The sequence below is a fragment of the Dama dama genome, chromosome 3 (genome assembly GCF_033118175.1).
Source record: "Dama dama isolate Ldn47 chromosome 3, ASM3311817v1, whole genome shotgun sequence".
Lineage (NCBI taxonomy): Eukaryota > Metazoa > Chordata > Mammalia > Artiodactyla > Cervidae > Dama > Dama dama.
The window spans coordinates 52,137,853-52,161,851 of NC_083683.1; the positions used below are offsets into that span (position 1 = coordinate 52,137,853).

At 37.6% G+C, this 23,999-nt stretch overlaps 1 protein-coding gene across 4 annotated transcripts in view; it reads right to left on the minus strand.

Moving 5' to 3' along the window:
* Positions 1-23,999, minus strand: part of TMEM117 (transmembrane protein 117) — a 561,967-nt gene that overhangs the window by 259,428 nt on the left and 278,540 nt on the right. For all 4 annotated transcript variants that reach the window (XM_061129506.1, XM_061129513.1, XM_061129509.1 and 1 more), the window contains one exon: positions 10,990-11,089. In XM_061129506.1, the coding sequence (XP_060985489.1) occupies positions 10,990-11,089 (100 nt within the window). The remainder of the gene's footprint in view (positions 1-10,989; positions 11,090-23,999) is intronic.

Below are 23,999 nucleotides of genomic sequence, written 5' to 3' on the forward strand. Positions count from 1 at the left end.
AATAAATGAACTTAGATATCTAGCATATGGTTAGACAGAAAGTTGATTCATTCTGCTAATCTTTATTGAAGCAAAATAAGATGCATTATGGTTTTTTGAATCTGCACTTGGATTTGTCAAAAATCTTCCATTGATTTTGTCACCTCTAGTTGAAACTGAAAATGTCAAATAGAAATTAGGATAATTATATGACAAGTCAAGGGAAAAAGTACTCAGATCTTGAAAATTATTGGCTTTCATTTTTCTTCAATAGTTACAGGTTCACAGCATCTTTTTCATGATGTGTTTTAAAACCTTTATGAGAGGTGCTATTCTTTTCAGTGAAAATGGAAGGTTACTCTCCAGGTTTCCTATTTCATCTCAACCACCTGACTCATTTAGGTAATAGTTATAAAATATATTCTCACCAAGTAGTCAAGAATAATTTGGAATTCTTATGTTGGTATGGGTGGTATCCTGACTTTCCTTCTGTGATCCCTGGTATTTAGCATTAACGGAACAACTGATGTGAACTTAATCTTCTGTTCCATTTAATATCTTCATAAATGTCAAAGGTCATTTATTTTATATTATACTTAACCGATAAGTTCCATTAGTATTGTATACACAGTTGAGTCCTTTCCTTGCGCAGTAGCATGTTCAGGAAGCTACATAAGGTATTTCTTTGATCAACTGGTAGTCTAGTGAAGGATACTGGAGTCAAGCTCAGGTCTGGGATAAAGAGCAAAAGGAAGTTCTTTATTTCCCAGTCAGATTTCAGATATATAAGAACAGAGAAGAATATATGGCAAACATGGTTTTACTTAATCATTCGTTATCAAAATATTCCCTCTGCTCACTCAACTACTTCAGTCTCTTGAAATATGATGTACGAGCTTTTATAAACAACAGCAATGAAACATAAGTACTAGCACTTCACTGCTATAAATTTCATTTTGATGTTTATAGAACATTTAACTATAAATGCAACATATACTGTGAATATAAAAAATCTTTACTGCTCAAAAAATCCTTGGGGCAAACAACTGCTATAGGATAACAATTTTATGTAAACAAAACACTTGGGACTTAAAAAATCAGGAACTGAATTATCTATCTTAAAAATATCACATAAAACTATTACTCTACTTTCTTCCAGTCTCAGAAATAAGATGCTTTCAAGCATCTATATTTGTTAAAAGGGAACAGGAAAAATGTCTGCATTTTCTAAAGTTTAAAAGTATTAGCTTGGCTGAGATGTGATGTACTTATCACTTAGTACCTAAAAAGATACACACTCCCCTCTCCCAACTAATGACAAATTAAACAAATTTTATTGACACACTGGCAGAAAAAAAGTCTCAAATCAACAAAAGCTATATTCCATGTCTTGTTAATGTTTACGATTAAATACCCTCAAGAAATGTATTACACTTGACAGGATAGTATAGTAATTGAAAGCATTGAGAACTAACTGAAATTTTACACACACATACACAAAATAGTGCTTGACCCACAGGAAAGGCACTAAACTAAAAAAAAATGTAAAAGAGGAATAATCCAACTACTTTCAAAATTACTACATAAAGAAGCACATAGCTTCTATTTTGAGGGTTCTGAGCTAATATTAATAACCAGCATTCATTTCACTATATAATAGACTTTCAGAGGAAAAATACCAATGTCTCCTAGCTTTGATTTAAACCTCAGGCAAATGATTGATAAATGGTGCTCTAAAAGGTGTGGAATATTGAGTTAGTAAAATCACAACAAATGTGCAGACAAAAAGGACACCTGCCTTGAGGAAGTACAAACCAAGTAATAGAAATATAATATAATGAAAAGATGCTGAAACTAAGCTACGGATGGAAAAGATGAATGTGAGCATCTCCTGCCTCTAGTGGGAGTGTCTCTCTATAAGAGATGTACATAGTGTCTTTCAGATCAATCCAATGCACTTTCCTGGTACCTTTCATATGCTTAGAATAATGTATTCCATAAATTTTTAATAAATAAATATAAATTACATACATAGTGTAAACTTTTGGACTCTGTGGGAGAAGGCGAGGGTGGGATGTTTTGAGAGAACAGCATCGAAACATGTATATTATCAAGGGTGAAACAGATCACCAGCCCAGGTTGGATGCATGAGACAAGTGCTCAGGGCTGGTGCACTGGGAAGACCCAGAGGGATGGGGTGGGGAGGGAGGTGGGAAGGGGGATCGGGATGGGGAACACATGTAAATCCATGGCTGATTCATGTCAATGTATGGCAAAAACCACTGCAATACTGTAAAGTAATTAGCCTCCAACCAATAAAAATAAATGAAAAAAAAAAAAAACATACTATGGAATTTCTGATAGATATTGAGCTTAGGAGAGTTACAGCAGAGATGGACTTTGTGCCTCTATTCTTAAATATCTATATTCTATACTACAATCTATTTTACTCAGAAATCCTTTTTTTTTTTTTTTTAACATCATATTCTGTTAGTACTTTAAAAATCCAAGAACCCTAAAAAGTGAAAGACTCTTGATCACCATTTGTGATGCTATCAGAAAATAGGAGGTTAGACTCTCCAGTCTTATTAATTTTTTAGTAAGAACTTATTATTTTGAAGGAACATGAAACACAATGCTAAAATATTTATAGATACATTAAAATATTTATACATGCAAAGTCAAAATGACCATATTTGGTTCCCTCTAAATTGTCTAATGAATAAAACGGAAATGTAAAAAATATTTCCTCCCTTAGGTTTTTCATTTCAGTCAAATAATCAAGTGAGCTGACGATGTTTTTTGACAGTTACGGGTGCCATTCAGTATAATGTTCTTGGGTTTTTTGTGTTAAGAGTCAATGGTGTGTCCCACCCACGTCCGCTTCACCTAGTGGTAGACTCCAATTCCCAGGAACCTGCCCAGTGGTTCGAGCCAAGGATAGACTACCCGGGACTATGACCACATCTTTGCCCTCCTCCTTCCCCAGCTCTCCCTTGCTTCTCTCATCTCCTTACAGATTTCCCTGAAGAGCATTTCCTCAATGTGCTTCCAAATCACTGGCATACCATGTACTGTGGTATCTCACTTAAGAGAGAATCTTCATAGAAAGATAGGCTATTACTTATTTAAATGACTGATCCAGTTTCCAATTTCACTGTATAAAATAATGAAAAGCAATGTACATTTAACAAGCATGGAGTAGATTACAGTCATGAAATAGCCTCAATGAACAGGCAGAGAGAGCAAAACAGAAAAATCTCAGAGTGATGCTGGGCTCTTGGGTCCAGCTCCAACAGTTGTTCAATCACTAAGCCATATCTGATTTTCTGCAATCCCATGAACTGCAGCACACCAGGCTTCACTGCCCTTCACTATCTCCAGGATATCCATGGTCTCTGCTGTAAGTCTCCACTGAGTCAGTGATGCCATTCAACCATCCTGTCCTCTGTCACACCCTTTTTCTCTTGCTCTCAATCTTCCACAGCATCAGGGTCTTTTCTAGTGAGTCAGTTCTTCCCATGAGGTGGCCAAAATACTAGAGCGTCAGTTTCAGCATCAGTCCTTCCAATGAATATTCAGGGCTGATTCCCTTTAGGATTGACTGGTTTGATCTCCTTGCTGTCCAAGGGACTCTCAAGAGTCTTCTCCAGCACTGCAATTCAAAGCATCAATTCTTCGGTACTCAGCCTTCTTTATGGTCCAACTCTCATATTTGTACATGTCTATTGGAAAAACCATAGTTTTGACTATGCAGATCTTTGTCAAAAAAGTGATGTCTCTACTTTTTAATACACTGCCTAGGTTTGTCATAGCTTTTCTCCCAAGGAGCAAGTATTTCATGGCTGTAGTCACCATCCAGTGATTTTGGAGCCCAAGAAAATAAAATCTGCCACTGTTTCCATTTTTCCCCATCTATTTGCTGTGAAGTGATAGGACTGGATGCCATGATCTTAGTTTTTTGAATGCTGAGTTTTAAGCCAGTTTTTTCTTTCTTTAACCCTCATCAAGAGGCTCTTTGGTTCCTCTTCACTTTTTATCATTAGAGTGGTATCATTTGCATATCTGAGGTTGTTGATATTTCTCTCCACAATCTTGATTCCAGCTTGTGATTCATCCAGCCCAGCATTTTGCATATAAGTTAAATAACCAAGGTGACAATATACAGCCTTGACGTACTCCTTTCCCAATCTTGAACCATTCCTTTTTTTCATCCAGTTTTGCTGCTTCTAAATCTGCACACAGGTTTCTGATTTTTTCCCTTCAGTTTTCATATATACTTGTTCAATGAGTTTGCTGACTGTGGTCCTTCTATTCAGTGTTTCACAGTTTAAATTCTCTTATTTTGAAGTTCAGTAAAGCTATTATTGCTACTTAATTTTAGATATTAAATCAATTCAATTATACTCTTTATTCTGTCATTTTGAAATATCAGTGTAAAGAAATAACTAGAAAACTGGCATTGATCATAATACAAATTAATAAATGCAGTTTCAAAAAGAATAACAAGCTAGATGTGATGTTAGCTATATTCCAGGTTAGTATTCACTGACAAACTTAGTCCTCAAAATAATGATGTGTATATAACAGAAAAATTTGAACTAAATAAAGTATGACTAATTTGGTGAAATGAAAATAGTATATATATTCACACCCTTTCCTTAATAAGCATGCAATAAACATGGGACAATAGAAAAACTCACCAAGCTTCAGTATGTGTTCATAATTACAAAATTTATTTCATATTTTCTATGTTTAAGCCAGAAAGAATACTTCACTGTTGAATGTTGCAAAGATATTTCTCATCTCTATTCTGCTCTAGATTTTTAAATAAACACTAACCCCAAAGTATAAATTATTTTCAAGTATATAGCACTCTTTAATTATTCCTGCCTCTGTCCAATGAAGTTTAACCAATTTTCTGTCTTATATAGTACAGTAAAAGCTCTCTGCTTAAGTGATTGAAGGGATATTTCTCAACCTAGTTTTCTTCCATTGCCCCCAGGAGCAGAACTATGCCCCTGAAAGTAACAATGACCACTCAAGAAACCTTCTGGTGGGATCTGAGAAGTTCAATCTTTATATTGGCAAAGACTGTGTATTGTATAAAAGGTTACATCACCATTCAGAAGAATGATACACTTGAACTTATTTACAAAACAGAGAGACTCGTAAAGACATGGAGAACAAACTTATAGTCACCAAAGGGGCAAAGAGTGAGGGATACACGAAGAGTTTGGGATTAACATACTCCTACTGGAGGCTTCCCAGGTGGTAACAGTGGGAAAGAACCCATCTGCTAATGCAGGAAATGCAAGTGATGCTGGTTCAATCCCCGGGTTGGTAAGATCCGCTAGAGGAAGAAATGGCAACCCACTCCAGGATTCTTGCCTGGAAAATTTCACAGATAGAGGACCCTCACAGGGCTGCAAAAGAGTCAGACACAACTGATCGACTAAGCACATGCTCTATGAAAGAGATAGCCAACAAGGACCTACTGCATAGCACAAAGAACTGCAACCAATATCTTGTAATAACTTATAATGGAGAAGAATCTTAAAAAGAACATATATATATATATATATGTATATATGTTATACTGAGTGAAGTGAGTCACAGAAAGACAAATTTGATGACATCACTTATATGTGGAATCTAAAAAAAGAGATATAAATGAACTTATCTATAAAACAGAAATAGAGCTACAGATGTAGAAAATAAACCAAGGGGGTAAGGGGTGGGGGTGGGGGTGGAAATTGGGAGATTGGGGTTTACATATACAGACTACTATATATAAAATAGGTAACGGCCTATATGGAAATAGAATTTTAAAAATGAGTGATATATGTGTAACACGCACTTTGCTGTATGTATACCTACAGCTACCACAACCTTGTAAATCAACTATGCTCTAATAAAAATTTTAAAAACAATTGATTACTTCCATTCAAGGGTGTTTCCTAGCTCATGTCCTCCTGGTTATGGAAACAGGCTCAGCAGGAGGAAGTGCACAGCCTTATTGTCGGAAGGCGGGAAGAGAGCTGGTATATGAAAGTGCCCCAAACAGTACAGCTCTCTCCCCTCCACCTTTACAATACTTTAAAATGCCCATTTTATAACACAAAGTGACAAAACTGAACAAGAAAAGAAGATAAAGAAGTTACTGCTATCTGTTCTTATAATATATCTCCTTATTCCCACAATAAATATTTCTTGAGCACCTTTTTGAATGCCCGTATACACAGTACGTGGTTTTATGATGTAGGGTGCTTTATCATGACATTAGTGCTTACCATCACAACTGTCTTCACTTTATTTTTATCCTTCTTCACCTCTCTACTAGTGGGAAAATCCTATCTGCCAGTGTGGGAGACGAAGAGACTTGGGTTCGATCCCTGGGTCGGGAAGATCCCCTGGAGAAAGAAATGGCAATCCGCTCCAGTGTTCTTGCCTGAGAAATCCCATAGACAGAGGAGCCACATGGTCACAAAGAGTCGAACATGACTGAAGCGACTTAGCACCCACGCAAGCACCTCCCCACAGCCATGAACTTCAAACCGAGAATGTGATGTCCCTGTGACTATCACGAGCGATGTACCAACTACTGCTGTAAAAGAAAGTCACCAAAGCAGGAGGTATCAGGGGCTGAGGGAAAGGATGATGATTTAGGTATGGGTAGACAGGAAGTAATTTTTCTTCTGGTGAGGGACAGAAGCAGGTACCATCACCGTGTCTTATCTCCTGTCACTTTATACCTCGGCAGAGCTGCGACCTGTCCTTCAAAGGGGGAGGTGGTCAAGCTGAAGCCATGTGCTGTGGGACTGTCTGACCCTCCTCAACGCCCTGCTAAATGGCACAGAGTGTGGGCAAATATGGGGATAGATGGCCATGGTGTCACAGACGACACCTGTGGTTTTGCTTTTGTGTCTCTGCAACTATTAACACAAAGGGCCGGCTCAATGCTGAATTAAATAACTGGTCATTTTATATATTTCTTTTATCCTAATTAAAAAAAAAAAAATAGCAACTTTAGCCCTGACACATTGTCCTCTGCCCAAGGCATACCACAGAGCCCGGAATAGCCAGGACTGCCAGGGAATTGAACCGAGCAGAGCCTGACACTCACTAGTGTGAGGGCCAAAGATTTTTGCCGGATTGGTTCATATTGGCCTCACCTGTGGATTACATTAGTTCTGATGTGCCTTTTAAAACCAAGGAAAACTTTTGAATTATTTCCACTGGAGAAAAATTCTCTATTTTTCAAGTATATTGAAAGGCATACTTTTATCGGAAACGTAAATAACCACTTGCTTTTCCACAAGTCACCTTCATCATTGGTATTCATTTCATGATGAGAATTCTTTGAACAAATGAAGGTCAAAGCTTCCCTAGGCTCCTCTCATGAGGAAAACTATTATTTTTTTAAATGTTATCAATGCACACATATGTAGACATATAAATATTTATATGGAAACGTACTGCCTAGTCAGTGAATAGAAATGGGAATAGAAATGATGTGCTCTGGGAATCCTCTCTGTGTGACTGAACTTTCAAATCAGGAGAAAACTTTTTTTTTCCCCATCTCTGTCCCTGTGACTAATGGGGAAAGGTCAATTTTTCAGATAACATAAGCAGAAAGGGATTTTGATTCTTCCTTGCTTTACAGAAAGGAAGAGAGGAGAGACCTCAGAAGGTTTGCTGGCTTAAACCTGTAACACAGTTTTCTTGACTCTCAATCTAGTCTTAATCTACAGTATAGGAAAAGGTAAAAAGTTATAAGGTTAGCTAGTAGAAATAGAAGAAATTAAAGTAGTAAATTTAAGAGAAACTCTGAAGATAACCCGGTTGATGGAGAGAAAGACTACAGATTGAACTGTGGAATTATTGGTATTCCCTTAAACCACAAGAGTAGGGCAGAAGACTGCCTGGTAGAAATCCAATCAGGAAGGGTTAAAGGTCTTTGGTCAAAGTCGTACCCTGCATTTGCCTCTCAGCGCTGCCCGGACATTGCACCCGACCTTACAATTCCAAAGAAAAATAGTTTAATTATAAAAAATAACATAACCAGTAAATACGGGCAGAGCTATATATAGCCTGTGTATGTGTGTGTGTGCTCAGTCGCTCAGTTGTGTCTGACTCTTTGTGACCCCATGGATTGCAGACTGCCAGATTCCTTTGTCCATGGAATTTTCCCGGCAAGAATACTGGAGCAGGTAGCCATTTCCTTCTCCAGGGGATCTTCCTGACCCAGAGATGGAACCTACATCTCCTGCATTGCTGGTAGATTCTTTACCACTATACTACTGGGAAACCCCTACCTGGCCTAGGAAACACTATTTTGTGGGAAAGTCTGAGAAGTTGGGTGGAATTGGGTCACAAATAAATAACAGTGTCATCATGGAAAAGAAAATGGTTTATGTGTCGAATGGTTGACTTGAGCCTGCAAACTTCAAACAGATCTTATGTCTCGTTAGTCTGTGGCTTCTCCCCTGTCTTTGGTAAGGGGCCGTGTCAGGCAGAGGTGAAAAGGAAATGTACCATATTGTTGTTTTCATCTGCTCTAGCATGGGCCATAGGTAGAAAATTTCAAATGCCTGGACCCCAGGTCTGAGATAAGGTGGGATTCTTATGCTCCTGGAGCTTCACAGGAGGGATAGAAAGTCTCTGAAGCCTAAGGTTTGGATCGGTGACCTTCCTTTGCATTACTTCAAGGGACTGGGACCAGCCAAGAGGATGGGGGTTCAAAAACATGAACAGTAACAATAAAGCATTTATATCTCCCTTACACATCAGCATTTTAAGTCTGGTCCCAGAACTACACATAATCTTCACAAAAAAACCAGAAGCACTAATAGGAACTATTAATCCTTTTCAAGACATGTGCAAACTAAGGCTCAAAAGATTGTATATTATTTGTGGAAGGTCAAACCATAGGTGGCAAGATTAGAGAATCCAAATTTCTGAACTGATCCAGTTCTCTTTTGCATTTTATTAAGTAGCCATCTTAAAATGAATCAAAATCATAATCCGCAATTAATGCAAAAATTTCCAAAAGGCATCACCTCAGATTTTAAGGAAATTATGAGTTTAAAGTTGGTCTTTCATTTTAAATAGTTTTTCCCAGTGGAAACAGATGAGGCTGCCTGGTCTTAATGTCTAGCTTATTCTCATTCCTATTTCTAGTGATTACAAACAAATAACATTTTCAAATTTCAATTTTAAAGTTAATAAAATGGAAAGCATCTGGTAATGGGTTCTGATAACATTCTAAAATTAAATAGAGGAGGGAGGAAGTTCAAAAACAGGCTAGGCAAACTCTTTTATGGTCACTTGATACTTTTATGGTCACTTGCAAAATGATGACAGTAGTTGCTATTAAGAAATAACTGCTTCCTGTACCCTGAAAACACCTATTTCAGGTAAGAAGCAAAGCTATCAACAGAAATGGCAGTAACAGTTATGACAATCTCCCTGCAGTATCAGGAACACATCTATAGGGCATGTCCCTGCCAAGCTGTGTTTAACTTGGGCATGATCTTTCTTTTGGTAGGTCCTCTCATTTTTAAGTAAATGAATTTGAATAAAGCTAATTAGGGCTAAATACAATTATGAAAGGTGTCAGTGAATGCTAAAGTGTTCCATTTTTATAAATCCAAGTGGCTCAATGGTAAAGAGTCCACCTGTCAAGCAGGAGACACAGGTTCAATCCCTGGATCAGGAAAATCTCTGGAGAAGGAAATGGCAACCCATTCCAGTATTCTTTCCTGGAGAATGCCATGGACAGAGGAGCCTGGTGGGCTATAGTCCATGGAGTCACAAAGAGTCAGACAAGACTTGGAGACTAAACAATAACAACAATGCTCTTTGCATTCTGAGACTCTTATAAACTTATAGGACCCAGAGCCTTTAAGCTACATAGTGTCTTTAATTAACTCAGTGGTTAAATACAGAAATTACTCTCCTGGCAGATGAGCCCAGCATGAAACATGGTTTGTCTAATTGCTGCAGACATAAAGACTGATAAGGCACAAAAGAGACTAAAAGAGATAACTCTCAGAACGCCTTAGTTACCATTAAGTTAGTAGGTTCAGTGAGGAAAAGAAATGCAGAAAATCATTTTTAAAGTCCTTAAAGATATTCATATGTCTTATGAGACAGCCTGAACAGTATTTCTTACTTTAAAAGTGTACATGTCAAATCAAGCAAACAATCCTTATAAAATTATTTAAAATCTCCCAGAAGAGTTTTCCATTAATTTGATGAGTGTGTATGTCCCACACACATGTGTGTGTATATATATACATACATACATATCCATACATACATATCCATACATACATGTCTATCCATATACATATACACACATATATACATACATTATATATAAATATATCTCAGTAGACAGTCATCCTTAGTACTATAATTGTATTGATGTTTTTTCCTGAGGTAATGGATATTGTATATAATCTCTAGATTTGTCTTTCTCATGAATTTGTTCCCCTTGCAAGCGAGGTAACTTCTGTCCTAAACCATGAAAAATAGTGTGTATTGCATAAAATCCAATTCACATTAATTGAGAAAATAAAACTGTATCTTTAACCCTTGGGAGGACAGAGGAATGATGTAACAAAATAAACAGCACTGCTATGTTCAAAAGGGGCTGGGCTGACAGAAAGATCAACAATGATAGCTCAGCATTTCCAGTGACTTACTGTTTGGAAAACTAGGGATAACTGGACTTGGATTATCTAACAAGCCTGTTACTGAAATGACTGTTTAAATTTGGTGAAATAAATGAGACTTTCTCATGTTTGAGGGCTTTGCACAAATGCAATAATGCTAACCATGAAAACAAGATCCTTCTTTCTTCACTTTGGAATGTTATTTGAAATATAACATGAAATAAAATAATTCATGAGGCTATTGGTTTAAAAAGAAAAATAGTGTGTATAACATTGTGAGCATGTCTTCCATCTGACATTTGAAGTGGGTGAAGTTAAAATTTCTTACCATCCAAGCTGTGACAAAGTCCCCCATCCAGGTCCCTACTGCAGCTAATTTCATGAAACTTTCATTTCGGATGCCCATATAGTCTGTAATGATATATGCTCTGTGGAAACAAACACACAAGACATTGTCCAGACTCAGAGAACCATACAGTCAAAGCTTTCTGGTTCAGCAACACTCAAAAGGGAATTTTCCCCCTTTTAACAAACTTTCTTGCTTTTGTCTCACCAGATGTGCTTATAAATCTGAAAGGCTAAGAGGAGCTCTGAGGGTGTCTGGGTCAGTTCCAGTTAGATTTGAAAACTGACTGTGGCTACACCAATTACCATGTGCCTTTCATTTTTGAGCTGTAGGACTGACAACAGCTTTTGGAAAATCAAACAGAAATACTAAGCAAAGGCATCATTCCATGCTCACTCAAGTATGAGGGGAGCAGAAACAATTCCTGAATTAGAGTAACTAGAAACAAAGAGAAGAGCTTACTTTCCTCCAGTTCTGTCTTCTCAAAGTAAGAACTATTGAAAAGATGCTGGGAGTAAGTTTTAAGTATAATGTCATATCTGAATAATGTTCAGAAGAAAGTTAAGATTTGAGAAAAAAATTTCCACGTAGGGAAGTGATGTAAAATTTTACTTAAATATGTATGACTTAAATTATTATTTAATAGCAATGGCCAGATTCCACTTCATCACTCTTTTGGCATAACTAGTTATTGTTTGCTTGCTATTAAACACAAGTTTATATTCCTCACAGCTCAAAGAAAGGTTCAAAGGTACACCCGACTATTAAAAACAGGTAATAAGATCATGCTTATTGCTTATTAAGCATCTTCATTTTCTCATTTGATAGCCAAGAAAATCATAAATATCATTTTTCCCATTTGTAATTTCACTAAGAAAACTGGGACTCAAAAATATCACTTACCCTGCCCAATGAATAGCACCTAACTAATGAATGGTACCTAGGAGCCAAATTTATCTGTACATATTTTTAAGTTCTAAGTATTTTTTTTACTCAGTTTTCTTTTACTTTAAATGTTCCTTTTCTTAAACATGATAATACCTATACAACTTAGAGTACCCATTGAACATAATTCTTCTTAGATTAACTTTAAAACAATATGCAGTAGATAAATATTCATTAGTTATCTATTGAAACTATGAAGAAGCACATTTTTGAAATCATTGAGAGTAAAGCTGCTTCCAATTCAGTTATTTTTTCTGGAGTTATTGAAGATAGTTTTTTTTAATCTGATATTTAAATACACAGATATTTAACAACAAAAAACAAACATGAATTCTTAAAACAACTCTTTTCCCATGTGCTTCATCTACTTACTTTAGAGGGGCTATGTAAATATCTTAAGGTCTCATCTCAAAATTCTGGGTCTTATTCTATGTGTTTCCATAGTAGCCAAAAAAAAAAAAAAAACCAAAAAACTTTAGCTACCAAAAATTGCATGCTAGCAATGTGCCAGAGATTGTTATTAGCATTTTAAAAACACAGTCCCCATCAACTTTCATATCAGAACAATGAAATGTATTGTTATTTCCATTTCAAAGATACGGAAGGCTTTAGAGAGTTTTTGCAACTTTCTCAAGTTTGAGCATCCGATAAATGGACAAGATTTGAATATACATTTGATTGACTCCCAAATCCATGTACTTAACTACTGGGCTATACCTTCTTCCTACAACTGTCAGTGGAGATACAAAAAGCACAAAGAACATCTCTGTTCTCCAGTATTTTAATAAGACAATGACAATCAAGGATTACTTTCTGTGAGGATAATTCATAATAAGAAGCCAAGAGAAGCATCCAGAAGCTACAACTCCCTAAAGCTACCATCAGCACTTCTACATTCCCACTTATACTGAGTTCACCCATCTAAGCAGCTCTTGGTCACTGGACTCAGGGTACTAAAGAATATTAGCTCTGTTAATTGTCCAGCATTTTCAATGACACTTGCTTTGAAGATTTTGTTCAATGTTATATTTCTACCTGTTCACTCTGCCAATTAATTCCAGAATACATTGGGCTAGGATAGAAATTCCTGGCTACATTCTTTGTGATTGTACAGATGCATGTAAGAGAAGGCATAATTCTTCTATTTCAGTTTCTGAAAACAAGGATGAGATAGTAAGCATGCAACAGACCAATGATCCAGCAAAAAAAAAAAAAAAAAAAAAAAAACAACCCTAAGAAAACTAAACAAAATATAAAAATAACTCCCCAAATCTGCTTAAAGTCATCTAAGAGCTGATGAAGCACTGAAGAGAAGAAAAACCAAGATACCAGATTGGCGAGCATTATGGAAAAGTTAACTGTATTTTCTCTGGGGACATTAGCTGATTCGACATGCAAGGCAAGACAAGAACCTGGATTTTTGCCTGGGCAGAGAACAGTCTCAGTGGGTTAAAGAAGCAATGTTTGAAATTTAAGGAGCCAAGATTCTTGTGAGAAAGGAGATGCTGAGAAGAGAATAAGATACACAGCCAGTCTTCAAGACTTTTGCCAAATTATGAACTTATGAACTTGTGCAGGAGGAATGCTGAGAGACTAAGCAGAAAGTCTCTATAGTCTGTGGCCATACCTTCCTGAACGCACCCCATCTTGTCTGATCTCAGAAGCTAAGCAGGGTTGGGCCTGGTTAGGACTTGGGTGGGAGAAAGTCTCGGTAAAATATAGCAGAGGTCTGGCTACTTCATGCTGAGGAAACTATTATAGTTCAGAACATTCTGAGAGAATGGCCCAGGATATACAAGGGTATGAAAGACTAAAGAAAACCCGTGATGTATGGGTCCTTGTTGAAACTGTAAATCAACACTTATCCAGTCCATTTCATGACTGAATTAAGGTGATCAGCTTCTATTCTTTGCAATTAACAGAGGAGAAACTGAACCTTTTCAGGAAGAATAAAATATCATCTATTTTTATTTATAAAATCCATCATTCAATCAAAAGTTACTAGAATGTCAAGAAACAAGATCCTATCAAGATCCTGAAAACCAAGAGAGTAAACAATAGCTAAAACTAGACCATAAGTTCCAGGAGGACTGTAAGTCATTTTTATCTATTCTTTTCACTGTTGATACCCCAGAGCCTAGAGCACTGCCTACAAGTGCTAAGTAATCAGTAAACATCTGCTTAATTTATGAATTAATAAAGTGACCCAAGTTATTCATATTTATTGGTATATTACACAAGTAAACCTATATATACTAAACCCTAAAAATAGCAATAAAATAAGATTGACATGAAGAACTATTACATGTTTTCAAATTGTTTTCTGTGTTTACTTCACTTCTCCAACCACATTTGTATCTCCTTGATGGCAGAATAACTATCCTATATTCACGTAGAAAGATACAACAGCATAAAACAGGAGAATGTCCCTCCTCTGTGGCTGTGGGCACGTGGTGAGTACTGGACGCCATGATAAAGCAGAGGAAATAGCGCACAGAATTTAATTAAGGATAAATTAATTATTTAAAAGTGAAGAGTGATATTTAAAATTTATTAGTTATCCTAGACATTTCTCCAAAGAAGACACACAGATGACAAACAGGCGTAAGAAAAGATGCTCATCATTGCTAATCATATTAGAGAAATAAAATTCGAAACTACCTAGAGATATCATCTCACATCAGTCAGAATGGCCATCATCAAAAAGTCCACAAACAATCAATGATAAACAGAGTATGGGAAAAAATCCTCCTACACTTTGGTGGGAGTGTAAATTGGTACAGCCACTATGGAGAACAATATGGAGTTTCCTTAAAAGTCTAAAAATATAGTTACCATGCAGTAATCCCACTCCGAGGCATATATCTGGAGAAAACATGGTTTGAAAGGATATATGCACCCCAATATTCATTGCAGTGCTGTTGACAATATGCAAGATATGGAAGCAACCTAAATGTCCATTGACAAATGAATGGATAAAAACGATGTGGTACATATTATACAGTGGAATACTACTCAGTCATTAAAGAGAAAGAAATAATGTCATTTGCAACAACATGGATGGACCTGGAGGTTATTACATTAAGTAAAGTCAGACAGAGAAAGACAAATATCATAGGATATGGCTTATATACAGAATCTAAAAGAAAAACTGATACAAATGAACTTATTTACAAAACAGAAGTAGAGCCACACATGTAAAAACAAATTTATGGTTACCAAGGATAAGAGGCAGAGAGGGAGGGATAAATTGGGAATTTAGAATTGACATATACACACTACAATATCTAAACCAGATAAACAACAAGGACCTACTGAACAGCACAGGGAATTCTGCTCAAAAATCTGTAATAACCTAAATGGAAAAATAATTTGAAAAGGAAGTGATGTATGTAAAACTGAATCACTTTGTTGTACTCCTGAAACTAACAATACTATAAATCAGCTAATGCCTGATACAAAATTTTAAAAATCTCCAGTCTCTTCTGTCCATGGGATTTTCCAGGCAAGAATACTGGAGTGAATTGCCATTTCCTCCTCAAGGGGATCTTCCTGGCCCAGGGATTGAACCCGCATCTCCTGTGTCTCCTGCATTGCAGGCAGCTTCTTTACCACTGAGACACAAGAGAAGCTTTTTTTAAAGAAGAATATATTGTATCAAAAAATTTAGCAGTTATTCTAAATTTTGCTGCTCTGGACAAATGTAAAGTAGAATTATAAATAGGCAGACCTGCCATAAAAACTTTCAACCATGAGTTCACAGATTTGCATATCTATTAACATTTAATAGTATTTCCTACTCAGGTTGTAAAGGACACAGTGTGCATATATTTATATTAGCAATTCTGGCCAGTTTGAATATCACATTGGACTCTGAAAAAGTGAAGTTATGGAGCTTATACGCTCAAGAGTTTTTGGATACTGATTCAAAATTAAATTTTATTTGCTAGAAGCCACTGTTACAGTTTCAGTTTTGTTCAGTTTTAGCTAATTATTTCAACTATTCATACATCTTTGTTTTGCTTTGTGCTTTAACTGGTTATCCGTACATAGATCTAAAAGTGCCTGCACTCCTATCAGCCTTGCAGGTAAACATTTATCATTGATATTTTCTCTAAAAATTCTAAAAGAATTTCTTTTCAGGCTACAACTTCATTCCCCCCTCCTTGAGATTTCAAGTTTAACTGTCAAATCCATAACATAAATGTGGAAATGTCAACAAAATCTTGGAAAGGCTCATAATCATCGTAACCTCAAAACATGAGCTACTAAGCTTATTACACCTAATGAAACTTATGCGCTAAATGGCCATAAACTAAACAGACTCTAACGTGGACTAACTAGTCAATAAAATGATAATGTAAAGAATTGGCCCTACAGGTGAGAGTCTTGAGCACAAGCAACAAAGGCTCCAGCTTACTTCAGTCTATTACTTATATATAAGTGGATTCAGTCAATGCCAGGTGATTTAGGAGCTAAATCTCTGAAAGCTTAACAAGAGGCAGTAAACATAGATCACCAACCCAAAATGGATTCATGCTTCACTGAAGATCCATCTGTGGCCAGCTGGATTCACAATGTCACAGCTGTTTCTCTCAGCCATGTTTGGGCAACATAAACAAGATTGGGGGCTTCACAGACAAGTAAATCATGGATAAGGAGTTGACTTAACATGAGTACAGACCTGTATTAAACACAATGGACCTCAATTAAAAACTCTAAGTGTTCTTAAGGCTTAAGGTGAAAATCTGTCCACATAAAATGCCAGAAATTAAACGTATTATGATATTAGCCTTTCTTAGATTTTTTGTTTGTAATGAAATGATTAAAAGTCTTTAATCCAGCCACTTGTTCAACTATTATCCAAATAACCACATTTTAGTATTTCTTCTCAAAATTTCTACTTCTTGACTATTGAAAAACTTAGAAGGAGATCAATACATGTGTATGAACTTTTCAGGAAAGACCTAGGGTGTGAAGCTATGGAGCAAAATTCACTGGAAGGTGACAACAGTTGCAGACAATTGTCAGAAGGAGACTGAGTTCTGTGCTTAGTCGCTCAGCCATGTGTCCGACTCTTTGTGACCCCATGGACTGCAGCCCACTGGGCTCCTCTTTCCACGGGGCTCTCCAGGCAAGAATACTGGAGTGGGTTGCCATGCCCTCCTCCAGGGGATCTTCCCAATCCAGGGATCGAACCCAGGCCTCCTGTATCACAGGTGGATTCTTTACCAACTAAGCCACCAGGGAAGAGTCTAGAGTGACTAAAAGTGCATCTGGACCTAAAAACGTTTACAAGTAAAGCTCCAACTCAAATTCCCCAACTTTAGCTATTCATTATCTCTAGTTTTTACACAGAAGATATATAAGACTGCAGATGGCGTATTTATTGGACAAACCCACCCTGACTGCTGGCACACTCATATTATACCAACTCTTCCTTTCATTCCTTGTCTTGCTTAAGGCTACTCAGTGAAATTCATTTGTAGTAGATACAGAAACCTTAGTATAACATCAATTCCTCCCTCTCTTTTACCCTCAACGTTTGGTTAATCTAATGTAACCTTTCATAAGGTTACTTCTAATAGGTCCTCAAACTATGTTGTTTTTCTGTCATCACTGCTACCAATATCTTAACTCTGTTCATAACCATCTCTAATCTGAATTACACAGTAGCCTCTTGTTTCCCTGTGATCATCCTCACCTTATTATAGATTCTTCACTGCCACTATGGTAAATTCTGGGGAATTAAAATGGTATACTAGAAGCACAGGAGTCCTAGAACCAGAAAGTATTGGTTTGGCAATATTGGAGTATTTGGAGTGGCAATATCCCACTCTGTGACCTGGGATAAATGATTAGTTTGATAATAATCCATTCCTTTATCTGTAGAATGAGAATAAGTATATCTTTCCCTCACAAGGATTTCCTGAGGATTACATGAAATAAGGGATATAAAGCTTCCCCCAGGGCACAGGCCCACTCTGATTCCTTCTTTTTCTTTTGTCCTACCCAGTTATGTGAGAATTTTCTTATCTTCTTGTGCATCTGACGTCTTCTGTCGGTGCTTAGTAGCTGTTCTGTGTGATTCATTCCACTTGTAGATATATTTTCATCGTTTCTGTGAACAGAGGCAAGTTCTACTTCCTACTTCTCTGCCATCTTGTCTGACCTCCCCATTTTTTTTCTTTTCTGGACCACTATATTATTTTGGAAAAGGGAGCTAGTAGGTCAGAGATCTATCCTTTATTTGCATATCTATTATGAAACAGTTATGATGCGCTGTGTGTGCGCTTAGTCATTCAGTCATGTCCAACTCTTTGTGACCCCATGGTCTATAGCCCACCTGGCTTCTCAGTCCATGGAATTCTCTAGGCAAGAATACTGGAATGGGTAGCCATTCCCTTCTCAGGGGATCTTCCTGACCCAGGGATTGAACCTAGATCTCCTGCACTGCAGTCAGATTCTTTGACATCTGAGACACCAGAGAAGCCCTTCTTGTAGCACGTGAATTTATATTACATAAGCATAGCTCATAAAGTGAACTGAAGTCGCTCAGTCGTGTCCAACTCTTTGCAACCCCATGGACTGTAGCCTACCAGGATCCTCAGTCCATGGGATTTCCCAGGCAAGAATACTGGAGTGCGTTGCCATTTCCTTCTCCAAAGCATAGCTCATATTCACTAAGTAAATTGACATAGTTCATTACTCACTAAGTAAATCCCTATAGTCTCCCTATTTTCTGGATCATGGACCCAGTATTTGTAAACTCAAAAGTTTCCAAGAGGAAAGAAATAGCATCCCAAAGTTAGGTATCACTTCCTGGATTATCATCCAGCACCTCTTGTCTAATAATTTCTTCAACCCATTATCACATTTCCGCAGTCCACAGAGTCACAGGGGCAGGCTTTGAACATAGATACACTCTAATAAGAGTAAGCCATGGCAATTCACTCCAGTATCCTTGCCTGGCGAATCCCATGGAAGAGAAGCCTGGCAGGCCGCAGTGCATAGGGTCACACAGAGTCAGACATGACTGAAGCGACCTAGCAGGCACCCACATACTGTCACAACCAAATTTGCTGATATCCTATTTTTCCCTTTCCTGGTAATTTAGAATCAAGACTCAAAGAGAGAAAGAGGAAATCTCTTTCCAGGAGGCTGAACGAAGAAAAGCCCAGTGATTACTGGTGATGACATTCTATCCTCTGAGAGTTGTTCTTGTTGTTCAGTTGCTCCTTGTGACTCCATGGACTGCAGCATGCCAGGCTCCTCTGTCCTCCCAGAGTTTGCTCAAATTCATGTTGATTAAGTTGGCGATGCTATCCAATCAATTCATCCTCTGCTGCTCCCTTCTACTTTTGCCTTCAATCTTTCCCAGCATCAGGGGCTCTTCCAGTGAGTCAACCCTTTGGATCAGGTGACCAAAGTATTAGAGTTTCACCTTCAGCATCAGTCCTGCCAAGGAATATTCAGGATTGATTTTCTTTAGGATTGACTGATTTGACCTCCTTGAAGTCCAAGAGACTCTCAAGAGTCTTCTCTGGCACTATAGTTCAAAAGCATCAGTTCTTTGGCACCTCGCCTCCAACTCTCATAGCCATACGTGACTATTAGAAAAACCATAGCTTTGACTATTTTCTCTATTTCTTTGCATTGTTCATTTAAGAAGGTCATGTTATCTCTCTCTGCTATTCTATGGAACTCTGAATTGAGTTAGGATATGTTTCTTTTTCTCCCTTACCTTTTGATTCTCTTCTTTCCTTAGCTATTTGTAAAGCCTCCTCTGGCAACTACTTTGCCTTCTTGGATTTCTTATTCTTGGGGATGGTTTTGGTCACTGCGTCCTGTACAATGTTATGACCCTTCAATCATAGTTCTTTAGGAATTCTGTCTGTAAGATCTAATCACTTGAATCTATTAATCACCTCCACTGTATAATCTGCCTGCAACGCAGGAGACCCAGGCTCAATCTCTGAGTTGGGAGGATCCCCTTGAGAAGGAAATGGGAACCCACTCCAGTATTCTTTCCTGGAGAATTCCACAGACAGAGGAGCCTGGTGGGCTACAGTCCATGGAGTCGCAAAGAGTTGGACACAACTGAGCAACTAACAACCTCAACTGTATAATCATAAGGGATCTGATTAGGTCATACCTGAATGGCCTAGTGGCTTCCCCTACTTTCAACTGAAACCTGAGTTTTGCAGTAAGGAGCTCATGATAGGAGCCACAGCTTCCAGTCTTGTTTTTGCTGACTGTATAGAGCTTCTCCATCTTCAGCTGCAAAGAATAAACTCAATCTGATTTTGGTATTGACTATCTGGTAATGTCCATGTGTAGAGTCATCTCTTGTGTTGTTGGAAGAGGATGTTTTATATGACCAGCCTAGCCTCTTGACAAAACTCTGTTAGCCTTTACCCTGCTTCATGTTGTAATCCAAGGCCAAATTTCAATCTATTCTTCACCTCCGTTGTTATTCTGCATATCTTGATTTCCCATGTTTGCATCCCAATCCACTATGATGAAAATGACATCTTTTTTTTCTGGTGTTAGTTCTAAAGGTCTTGTAGGTCTTCATAAAACCAATCAACTTCAGATTCTTTGGCTTCAATGGTTGGGGCATAGACTTGTATTACTAGGATGTTGAATGGTTTGCCTTGGAAATAAACCAAGATCATTCTGTTGTTTATGAAACTGTACCCAAATACTGCATTTTAGACTCTTCTGTTGATTATAAGGGCTCAGTTCAGTTCAGTTACTCAGTCGTGTCTGACTCTTTGCAACCCCATGGACTGCAGTCCGCCAGGCTTCCCTGTCTATCACCAACTCCTGGAGCTTGCTCAAACTCATGTCCATTAAGTCAGTGATGCCATCCAAGCATCTCATTCTCTGTCATTTCATTCTCTTTTCCTCCTGCCTTCAACCTTGCCAGCATCAGAGTCACTTCCAATGAGTTAATTCTTTGCATCAGGTGGCCAAAGTATTGAAGTTTCGGCTTCAGCATCAGTCCTTCAAATGAATATTCAGGACTGATTTCCTTTATGACTGACTCCTTGCATTTTGATCTCCTTGCAGTCCAAGGGACTCTCAAGAGTCTTCTCCAACTCCACAGTTCAAAAGTATTAATTCTTCGGCACTCAGCTTTCTACTCTTTCTGAGTAGCTTTGTAGAAGAGGGCTACTCCATCTTTTAAGGGATTCTTGTCCACAGTAGTAGATATAACGGTCATCTGAATTAAATTCACCCATTCCTATCCATTTTATTTCACTGATTCCTAAAATGCTGATGTTCAGTCTTGCCATCTCCTGCTTAACCACGTCCAACTTACCTTAATTCATGTACCTAACATTCCAGGCTCCTATGCAATATTATTCTTTATATCATCAGACTTTACTTTCACCACCAGACACTTGTACACCATTTCTGCTTGACCCAGCAGCTTCATTCTTTCTGGAACTGTTAGTAACTGCCCTCCACTATTCCCCAGTAGCATATTAGACACCTTCTGACCTGGTCAGCTCATATACTGCTGTCATATTTTTTGCCTTTCCATACTGTTCACGGGGTTCCTCAAGCTAGAATACTGGAGTGGGTTGCCATTTCCTACTCCAGGGGATCTTCTTGATCCAGGGATCAAACTCACGATTCCTGCATCTCCTGCACTGGCAGGTGAATTTTTCACCATTGCTCCACCTGGAAGCCCTTAACCATTCTCCACGTAAAAAATTTAGAGCTTAAAAATGCAGTTTTGAATATTTTGTTCAGTTTTAACAATACTTTTTTTTTTTTTTCCTTTTAGAAAGGAATGCCACTAAATGTGCTGCAGGTAAAGGATCATCAGTTTGGCTGATAGACTTAGGTTAGTTTTCAGACTCCTCCTAAAAAGAACAAGGACAAATGTATTGTGCCCACTCTTTATGATGCTGTTCCAGACAATGAGGAGAGCTTTGTTTAAATGTCAATGTACTATTTACATACACACATTTTCTAAATGTGCTAAAGTTTAAAATAAGATTCCTCTCCCCAGTTAAAAATAATGTATATACATATTTTAGTTAAAACCAGTATGTTGAATATGTCTCATTGAGATGCAGGACACACAATGAGAGGGTGTCAACTGAGTGACAGAGAGTATCTGTGCATTTAACAGATAAAAAGTAGATAAGAGGTTATATCTCTTAGACAGCTAATGTAAAGGGAGCTTGATTTTAAAATAAAACATGTTGACAAAAGACTAAACAAAGACAGAGAAAGTGTAGCTTAGAGCAGAGGCTGCATCTCTGACAGATCAAAGATTTTCACAAGTCTCCTACAAAGTGTCAGGAGAAGGTAACAAAAAGATAGGCTTAAGTAGACATCATAGTAAAGAATACAGAGCTGAGAAAGTTTCACAGAAGCTTGTGAGAGGAGTCTGGAATTGAGTTTGCCAACAGTATGGATGACTGAGGGTAGCAAATACAGGACTCTTAAATATTTTCCAGATGTTAAACCCTACTGATGTGTCAACTAGCACACACTTTTGCCCTCAACATCTCTGGGCCTGGACCCTCAGTCTAAGAGTCAGGCTCACTCATGGGGCATCTCTTCAGCCTAATTATGGATGCCAAATTATTATCAAATGTGCTTCAACTTAGAAGTGAGATCAATCTTATTGGCCTATAAATTTGCTCTGCAATTTCACTAATTATATAACTTCTTTTGATTTAACAATAAGAATTTCATTTTCTGATTTTTACAATGTTTGCTTCACAGGTTATACCACCCCAGCCTACGGTAACAAGAAAAGGAAATAAGGCCACACTTTCACCCACTTGTGAACATTTCAAGTCCATCCAATTTTCTCCCAAATAATTCAAAGAGTTTTCATAGTTTCATCTGTGCTTTTAGAACTAGTACCCTTAGCAACTTTTTTCCAGGTGATACAGATGTCAAAGATGGTACCAAAGGTATCCTCTCTTTTACTGATGTCCACTAAAGCTGTTACCACAACTATTCATGTTGTTAGTGTGTGTGTCAAGACCCAAAGGTACACTGTAATTCTGTCATTGTGCCCTATGCCACCTTCTCCAATTCTGAGATCAGTCATCAATGTACCCACATTATTACCTTATTTCTATTCCAATACGTCCTAATATCAACAGTGCTGCTGATACCCTAAAGCTTCAAACACCCACAGAGAATATGGAAAAATGCTCAGTATTTATTATTTTAATTAACATTGGCTTATAACATTATATAAGTTTCATGAGTATAACATTATATTTCAATTTCTGTATACACTGCACCAAAATTCTGTATACACTGCACCAAAATTCTAGTTTCTGGAGAATTCTGCCAAACATATAAAGAGCTAGTACCAATTCTTCCCAAACTATTCCCCAAAATAGAAAAGCATGGAACGTTCCCAAATTCATTCTAGGAGGCCTAATACCAAAATCAGACAGAGGCACTACCAAGAAATAAAAAATAGGAAAGAAAGATAAGAAAATTACCAGCCAATAACTCTGATGAGTATAGATAAAAATCCTTAACAAAATATTGGCAATCAAATTAAATAATATATAAGAAGGTTCATACACCATGATCAGGTGCAACTTATTCTAGAGATGTGGGAGTGGTCCAATAAACACAAATCAAATACTGTGATATACCATATTAATAGGACTTCTTCCCTGGTGGCTTGGTGGTAAAGCATCTGCCTGCAATGCAGGAGATCTAAGAGACTCAGGTTCGATCCCTGGGTAGGAAAGATCTCCTGGAGGAGGGCATGGCAACCCACTCCAGTATTCTTGCCTGAAGAGACCCTTGGACAGAGGAGCCTGGTGCACTACAGTCCATGGGGTCACAAAGAGTCAGACATGACTGAAGCAACCGAGCATGCATGCATCATATTAACAGAAGGAAGGATAAAAATTAGATGACCATATACCTAGATGTAGAAAAACCATTTGGCAAAATTCGACATTCATTCGTGATAAAAATCCTCCTCAAAGTTTAGGTAGAGGGAACATATCTCAACATGACAAAATCCATTTAAGACAAATCCA